Source organism: Babylonia areolata, chromosome 19, assembly GCF_041734735.1.
Source record: "Babylonia areolata isolate BAREFJ2019XMU chromosome 19, ASM4173473v1, whole genome shotgun sequence".
Taxonomy (NCBI): Eukaryota; Metazoa; Mollusca; class Gastropoda; order Neogastropoda; family Buccinidae; genus Babylonia; species Babylonia areolata.
This window is the reverse complement of record NC_134894.1, coordinates 50902368-50911697: the sequence shown is the minus strand read 5'-3', so window position 1 is coordinate 50911697 and position 9330 is coordinate 50902368. Positions and strand designations below refer to the sequence as shown.

Genomic DNA, 9330 nt, shown 5'->3' with positions numbered 1-9330 from the left:
ATTCATCAAGATCCTGTAACATCAAATAAAATCGGAACGCCCTCCATGCAGATTCTTCTTCGTTTGCAGGCTGTGGCTCACGTTCACTCCTGTGTACGAGTTGGTTTCCACATGTATGACCGTTTTACCCCGCCATGTAGGCATCCACACTCTGTTTTGGTTGGTGTGCTTGTTTCATAACCCACCGACCACCGACATGAATTATGGGGTCTTTAACGTGCATATTTGACCTGCATGTGTGTACACACGAAGGGGTCCAGGCACTAGCGGGTCTGCACATGTAGATAATTTCATTAATTATGTCAAAGACGGTAAGAAACATCAATAATTAAAACATTCACGTTAACACGAACGGGGGTCATAGCAGACTGACACAGCCCTTCTGTACTGAACAGCTTTTCAGTGTTGGAAAACAGAGCAGCCGAATAGAGATACAGAACTTATGACAAAGATCGATTTGACATCAGACCCCTACTGTTGTCCAGATAATGATTAGACTGTACCCCTCAGGTAATGAAACTATTTGTTGTACTGCACTGTAGGATATCGCACTGCATTGGTTTGTATTGTTTTGTATTGTATTACTCTTTGTTATAATACATTTCTTTTTTGGGATGGTCGGGCTGCTCCACCCAGGGAGAGCGTTCTGCCGCAGTACAGCGCCACCCGTGTCTTTCCTTTTTCTTTTTTCTGTCTGCAAGTGCTTTAGTTGTACTATCCCAGTAGGTTTTCTTCAGAATTTTGCCAATGACAACCCATTTGTTGCCATGGGTTCTTTTACGTGTGCTTGCCGCACACGGGACCTCGGTTTGTCGTCTCATCCGCAAAACAATAGCATCCAGACCAGCACTCAAGGTCCGGAGAAGGGGGAGTCTGGGGGGAGCAAACAATCCTGGTCCGGAAGTGGGACTTGAACCCGTGGACACTCACTTCCCTGTCGGACACATGACCACTGGGCCACCGCTCCACCATTTGGACTGTCTTGTTCCAACCTGGGAAGTGTTCCACGTCGTCACCTGCGGTATGTGACAAACAAACTTCACCCCCCCCCCTCCCCCACCTCTCGTTGATATAATCGCATAAAAAAATTGTCATTGCCCTCAGTGTTTATTTCACAAGTTTCCACGACTCTTTTCTCGCTTCCTATCCATCTGCAGGTAACTGTGTATAACGACCTGAAGGGAAACACGAGTTGATGGATGAACAAGAGTGTGGATGCAAGAATTATGGAATCGATGGATGACAGATGAAGGAAATTATATTTAGGAGGGAGGGGGGGGATAAAACTAGGGATTTTTTCATTAAATGGAGAAAAAGGAACATAGAAGCAACCATTCATCGTTTCGCTAAATGCGATCGATATGAACACATCAAATGATACACTGGTGGCTGATATATACAAACAGTAAGGACAGCGTCATAACCCTAGCATTGTGAGCTACACTACCACAGACAGAGACGTGTTTAGTAAGACCAGGCAACAAAAGGCAAGAAGAAAAGCCTGCTGGTATAGGCGCTAAACAGGAGCGGTGACTTCACTACGAAAAGTTCAGTTTTATATTTTTGGTCAAATATGAAACCAAAAATTCATTATCAAGTCAGACAATGTCTAAACCACTGGATGACACATCAGTTTTAAATCGTATTTTTAGAAGAAAAAAGGTTAAATGTCCTATAACGTTTTACGGCCATCTGGGATGTGAATTCATATTCACTGTGTCCATGGCTCGGCTTAACAAGGCGGGTCCAAACCTCTCCTACCGCCGTTTTAAACTACCCCAACCCAAGTCAGGTACCCGTTCACACCTGGATGGAGTGAGGAAAATCAGTGTCAAGTGCCTGTCCAAGGACACGACACCACTCAGGACGGGGCCTGGAACCCTGATCACTGGTGAACACTGGTCACAAGTCCAAACAACAGAGCCAAAGCCCATATAAACCCTAACAGCTGTTGAGAGGCACAGCCCTTGTGGGACACACTAAATGTTAGCGATTGAACATACAGTTAAAAAAAAAAAAAAAACATTTCACGACACGTGGCGGGGTGACAGATGATTCATGGGTCAGCCACAAGACATCGATCTGCTGTTTACTGCCCCCTGGTCACAGGCCTGACCGTCAGAATGTGTGTGTGTGTGTGTGTGTGTGTTTGTGTGTGTGTTTGTGTGTGCGTGTGTGTTTGTGTGTGTGCATGCTTGTGTGTGCGTACGTGTGTGCGCGCGCGCTTGTGTGTCTGTGTTCATGTCTCTTTGTGTATGTGTGTGCGTGCGTACTTGCGTGTTTGTGTTTGTGTGTCTGCATGTGCGTGTCTTAGAATGTTTGTGTGTGTGAAAGAGAGAGAGAGCGAGAGAGAAAAAAGACAGAGACACTGCCAGATCGGGCACAAAGGGATAAATGTTACGACTATTAACATAAATGTGTGTTCTTCATCTGTACCCTCCTCCTTCTCCCTGCCGCTGCATGGCGTGAAAGGACTGAACACCATTGTTCATTATGTCCTTCATTCCAGCTTCCTCTTTTCCTTCCCCACAAACCTTGCAAGAAATGAAATGATGTTAATAATATTGTATTGTTTTGTATTTATTTCTTGTCACACCACGTTCCTCGTAAAAACGGGTTGCTCTCCCCGAGAAGAGAGCGTTGCCACAGTGCAGCGCCACCTTTTTAGGGAGGTTGCTGGCTGGTAAGGTGGACACATATTAACAATAATAATCATAATAATGATCAGAAGAAAAAGAAATAATAACAGCAATGATGGTTACAGTAGCGCTCGGCTTGAATCACAGACTGACATAAGCTTGCAGTTGGGCCAACAGCAAAGTGAGAGCTGTATGATCAATGGTTTCTCCACTCAAGACGTCATTTAAAGCTTAGTTTTTGTGAAGTACTGTGACTCTGAAATTAGGTGGCAATATTGCACTGGCTCTTGGTGCTGCGACCTTCCTTGTGACCCCGGTACACTTGGTAATAAAGACATATTCTGTTCTATTCTATTCCATTCTATTCTATTCTAGCTGGCCTTTGGGATCCATCCCAACGCTGTCATGAAAACCTCATGGTCTCTCTTGGCCGAGAGAGTGGGGATGTAACTTGGGTAAAACATTCCCGCTGCAAACAAATTCTAGCCCAGATAGTCAGGACAGCGGATGCCTCCTCTGCAGTTCTGATGGTCCAAGTCGTACACGACTGTCATACATACACTGATACATTCCGTCGAGTCCAATGATGTCAATGCGCTTCTCAAATTCGTTCGGTGTAGACTCGAATATGGCTATATAGTACATGTTGGATCAACATGGGTGCCCCAGTATTAATAATAATAATAATAATAATAGTAATAATAATAAAAAGAGACCTATTACTGACCTTGCACTGCAATCCCGTGAGCAGCAGCCATAGTGCAGTGAACTGATTGGTGCCACGCCCTGTCCCGTCAGATGGCAGGCTGTCCGCGACCTGTGCGGTCAGTTCCTCACTTCACCACGTGCTTCACATGCTGCCCTGCTGTCCGCTGCTCCCCCCTCGCAGTGTGTCCATGCAGCACACTCCGTCATCTTTCTCCCTCCCTTCCATACCCACACGGTGCCAGCTTCAGTGTCAGTGTCAAGGTGTTAAAGCGTGCGGACAGATCCTTATACGCTACACCACATATGCTTAAAAGAAAGGACCAACGCATAAACCCAGCGCGGTGCTGGGTCTTGAGAGCCTACCCGAGCAGCTGACTTTTTTTTAATACTATTTTATATGAGCGACTGACAACTGACAAACATAAAATCAAGAAAAAACATCCGAAGGGGGATACATGGATATGAATCACTGATATTTGTACCTTCAAACCCCTCGATTATACATCATTTGAGGGTGTAGCATTAAGGGTTGAGTGCAATAGTTACGTGTGCCATATTATATGCATATATAGACCCCCACCTAGTCGACACAATAAATGTAACACCCAGACTTTTATTACTGAGTGTTCTAATCTCCTGGATAAATACAACCTGGAAGCAGGAGACTTAATTTTAACTGGCGATTTTAACCTTCATTATGAACAGACCAGCAGTTCAGATATACTACGGTTGCGTACTCTACTTCACGACCAAGGGTTAAAACAGCTAATATGTGAACCAACCCACAAACATGGTCACACTCTCGACTGGCTTGTGGTTCGAGAGAACATTTACACCCCCCAGTTTAAGGTCATAGACTTGGCTCTTGCTGATCAGATGGCAATTCTTAATGACATCCTTTTTTTTTATTATCCCTTTTAAAAGACTGAAGCGACCAAAACGTTTTGTTACATCACGGAACACAAAGATGATCAACCTTGAGGTATTCCAGGCTGACATCAAATCCTTCATGGATGGAATTGACTCAAGCCCATCTCCTCTGACAACACACAGCACTGGCCTCCGACAGATACTGGACAGGCATGCCCCTCTCTCCACTCGCCTTGTTACTGACCGTCCCTCTGCTCCCTGGATGACTGATGAACTGAGGGCCGCCAAGCGTCGAGAACGACAGGCCGAGCACGTCTGGCGCTCCAACAAACTGACTGTCTCCAGACAGGTTTATGTTAAGGAGCGAAAAAATCTGAATGACATGCAGACAGCTGCAAAGCATCAACATTTCAGCGCCTCCATCAGTCAGTGTTCCACGTCCAAACAGCTCCATGCTGTATCAAACCAGCTCATTGGCAAAATAAAAGTAGAGAACTGTTGCTGCCAAAAAAACATTCCTCCTCAGGATCTCCCTGTTGCTTTTAGTAATTATTTTAATGACAAAATTGTAAACATCTGACAAGAACTGGATGCTAGCCCTAGAGGACCGATTTAATGATTTTAAAGGAAATTTAATGACATGTTTTAGACCTGTCTCTGAAAAAGCTGTAAGAGATTTTATTCTTAAATCTCCAAGTAAGAACTGTGACCTTGATCCATTGCCCACTAACCTTTTGAAATTATGTCTTGATGACCTTCTCCCCTTGATCACCAGAATTATTAATCATTCTCTAGAGTCAGGCATTGTTGATGATTGTCTTAAATTGGTCATTGTCACCCCTCTTTTGAAAAAGCACAATTTTGACACAAATCAGCTAAAGAACTATAGACCTGTCTCTAATCTTTCTTTCATTTCTAAAATCATTGAAAAAGTTGTGTTACATCAGCTCCAGGAACATCTTGATGAAAACGGCCTGCTTGAAACTTGCCAGTCAGCTTATCGGAAAAGCCATAGCACAGAAACAGCCCTTCTTTCGGTCACAGATAGTCTCCTCTCAAACACAGACAAAAACTTACATCTGTAGTGGCATTTTTAGATCTGTCAGCGGCATTTGATACAACTAACCACCAAATTCTTATCAATCGTCTTAGCACTACCTTTGGCATTAAATCTACTGCTTTAAAATGGTTTTCTTCGTATCTTTCAAATCGTCAACTCAAAGTTAAAGTAAAACATAGCACCTCTAAAATCATTCCTCTTGTGTTTGGCGTCCCTCAGGGATCAGTCTTTGGGCCTATCTGGTTCACTTTGTACACTCAACCTTTGTCTGAGATCTTCAAAAGGCACTCATTTGGTTACCATAAATATGCAGATGACACAGAATTACAAAAAGCCGCTCCACCATCTGATTTTAAAACAGTCATTACTGAATTGGAAGCTTGTGTAGCTGATGTAAAAACATGGATGGACAAAAACAAGCTAAAGCTCAATGAAGACAAAACCGAACTCTTGTCCGTAGGAGACCTAACTTGTCTTAAGGCAGCAGAAAAGGACCCAGTTACGTTTGGTCCTGCTTCAGTAGCATTTCAAACATCAGCCAAATCTCATCTCATCTCATCTATCCCTTGACCCGTGGGTGGGTCGTTGGGGCACCATGGATGACTGCCTGGTCAGCTCGCGCCACCTGCCTCGGTCCTCAGCGGCCCTTTGAGTTGTGGCAAATGGCAGGCCCGTCCACTCTTTGATGTTGTCCTCCCACCGCTTTCTCTGTCTGCCTCTCTTCCTCCTTCCTTGTACGGTACCCTGCAGGATGGTCTTGGCTAGGCCGTCTGATCGTGTGACGTGTCCATACCAGCGGAGCTTGCGTTCCTTCACTGTGGTTAGCAGGTCTTTGAATGGGCCAATGGCGTTTTGGACTCTTCTTTTCACTTCCTCATTTGTGATGTGGTCTTTGTATGTAATGTTCAGGATCTTGCGGAAGCATCTCATTTCCAGGGCCTGGATTCTTCTCTGGAGTTCTGCAGTGAGGGTCCAGGATTCGCAAGCGTATAGAAATATTGAGAAGATGAGGGAGCGCATTAGTCTGATTTTGGACGAGAGGGAGATCTTTTTGTCCTTCCATATAGTCTTCAATCGACTCAGTGCGGCAGTAGTCTGCGCGATTCTGGACAGGACCTCTGGTTTCGAACCCTCGTCTGACACAATGGCACCCAAGTATTTGAAGGAGGAGACTTCTTCCAGTTTTTCACCGTTTACGTGCAAGTTGGACGTTACGCCTTGGCTGTTGTTGGTCATAACCTTGGTCTTCTCGGCACTGATCTCCATGCCGTAGGCTGATGATGTCTTGTCAAGTTTGTGCACGAGTTCTTCGAGTTCTTTCTCTTCTCCTGCCAGGCCATCAATGTCATCGGCAAAGCGCAGGTTGGTGATGACTCTGCCTCCAATGCTGACAGTTCCCACATGATCTTCCAGGGCGTCAGTCATGATCCTTTCAAGAAAGAGGTTGAAGAGAGTGGGAGAGAGTAGACAGCCCTGTCTGACTCCGACCGTGGTTCTAAACCAGTTACCCGTGCTACCATTGAAGAGGACTGCACTGGTTGCTCTTTCGTATAGGTTCTGTATGGCTTGGATGATGTCTTCACTGATGTTGAATTTGTGCATGGTGGCCCATAAGGCAGCGTGCCATACCCTGTCAAACGCCTTCTTGAAGTCAATGAAGACGTGGTAGAGGTCTCTTTGGTGCTGGAGATATTTCTCGCACAGCAAGCGCAGGTTGAAAATTTGTTCTGTTGTGCTTCTCCCTGCTCTGAAGCCGGCCTGCTCTTCGGCAATGATCATTTCTGCTTGCGGCTTCAGTCGGTTGAGAAGGACCTTTAGCATGACCTTGCTGGGGTGGCTGATTAGGCTGATACCTGCCAAATACCTGGGTGTATATCTCGATCAAACCTTGACTATGAAGGACCAAATTTCATTCTTGTATCGCTCATGTAATTTTCATCTCCGAAGGCTAGCCTCAGTCAGACCCTACATAACAGAGAAAAATATAGCTCAGTTGGTTTCCTCTTTTGTCCTGTCCAGACTGGATTACTGCAAGTCCAGTCTTGCAGGTTTACCATCTTCCTCCATCAACAGATTACAGAAAACCCAGAGCAATGCTGCACGACTGCTTCTGGCCAAAAAGAAATCTGATCATGTTACATCTCTGCTGAATCAGTTACACTGGCTTCCAATTAAGTCCCGCATTCACTATAAGTTAGCAACACACCGTCAAACATTTTGACAAGTCTCTTCCATTGTATCTCTCCTCTGTATTGGAAACATGTGAACCGCACAGAACATTAAGATCCAGTTCTGAAAAGCTGCTTAAAGTTCCAAGGACTAATCTGAAATGTGCTGGAAATAGGTCTTTCAGAGCGCAGGTTCCCCAAGTGTGGAACTCTCTACCTTCATCTCTTAGAAATTCCTCTGATCTACATTCATTTAAGTCAGATCTGAAAACTTACCTTTTCCGTAAGCATTTTTGTTCTAGGCGGAATGGTTAAACCAAAGTATGCTTGTTGGCAAGTATCTTTGTGCTAGTATTTTTACAGTCCTGTTTTAATGCATTGTGTATTTTATGTAGTTTCGGTCTTAGATGTGATGTCATTTTTTCTATCTGGTTATTTTTAATGAGTGTGTGTGTGTGTGTGTGTGTGTGTGTGTGTATGTGCGTGCGTGCGTGCATGTGTTTGTGAGGTTACAATGCTCTGGTACGCGTGTGTAAGTGTGTAGCCATGTTAGTGTGTCCGAACAGAATTCTGTGTTAGAAAATAAGAAATATTTTTTTAATAGTGAGGGGGGTGCGTGTGTGTGTGTGTGTGGGGGGGGGGGGGGGTTGGGGGGGTGTATGTTCTATAAAATGCATTTTGTTTTAATCTTAGCCTTATTTATTTCATAGCTTTTATAATCTTTAGTGTGCTTTTGCATTCATATGAACACACTGGATGATTTCCATTGTCAGATAGTGGTTGGCATGTTTTTTAGGCATGTTTATAGTCAACTATTATGTAAGGCGCTTTGAGCAGCATTGGTGCTGGATATCGCGCCATAGAAAAACTATGTATTATTATTATTATTATTATTATTATGTATTTGATGCAGGCTACAACTACTCAACAGTAACTCATAGGAAATGCTACAAAATTTTAAAAAAATTAAACAGATCTAACAAGATGGAAACATCACACAGAGATAAAGCGACAGTAACTGAATTAACAAAAAATGAAAATATTGCAGTTGAACAACAGTTTAAAAGCAGAATTCACTTCTTCGCGCATTTTGTGTCAAAAACTATTTTTTCCACACTGCACGTAACAGCGACACGACTTTCTTCTTCTTGTCCTGTCGGATTCACGGTAATGGTATTGTGACATGTTCAACTACAATACTGTTCAACCAGCAGTGTGCCGTAAATACAATCCAGCATCAGAAGATATGATCCGCACAGTGTTTTCCTCCCCCTACCCCCAACAACCAGCAGTGAAGGCAAAGGTACGGGACACTCACACACATGTTTAGTTCCTCTGTCAATCAGTGACTGTTCGCTCCAGTGACTGGTCCCACACAGACTGAAGTTGTTGACAAAGAAAGACTGCTTTCTGGGTTGGAGCAGGGAGGGGGGGTTGAGTGGGGCGGGGAGCGGGGCTGGGGAAGGATTGGCGTTGCAATAGTGGAGGTGGGGGGCTTTGTGGTGAGGGGGAGAATGGGGACAGGTGGGGGAGGAGGGTTGGAGGGAGTGGCGTTACAAAAGGTAGAGGAAGGGAACGTGTTGAAGGGAAAGGTGAATGATATCGAAGATTAGGAGGGGGGGGGAGGAGAGTGGAGTTGCAGCTGAAGGACCGGGATGGGAGGGTGCGAGTTTGGGAGGGGGGGCGGAGGGGGGTGGGGGGGGGGGCAGGGAGGGGGAGATAAATGAGGATAACGTGGGGATAAGCGGTGGCGTTGTATGGTGGAGTTATTGTTCCAGAGCAGAGGAAGAGGGAGGGGGGATTATGTGTTGATGGGGGCGGGGGAGAGCAAGGGATAAGGAGGGGTGTGAGAGGTGGAGGAGGTGGAGGACTTCGTATGTTGATG

General features: G+C 44.9%; 1 protein-coding gene across 3 annotated transcripts in view; it reads right to left on the bottom strand.

Annotated features, from left to right (window-relative positions):
* The window catches only part of LOC143293826 (uncharacterized), a 138479-nt gene that overhangs the window by 107898 nt on the left and 21251 nt on the right, over nucleotides 1–9330 (bottom strand). Inside the window, exon 2 of one of the 3 annotated variants that reach the window (XM_076605095.1) lies at nucleotides 3367–3566. The exons of the other annotated variants lie outside the window; for them this stretch is intronic. Coding sequence (XP_076461210.1) covers nucleotides 3367–3397 — 31 coding nt within the window. The 5' untranslated portion in view covers nucleotides 3398–3566. The remainder of the gene's footprint in view (nucleotides 1–3366; nucleotides 3567–9330) is intronic. 3 annotated transcript variants of the gene reach the window in all.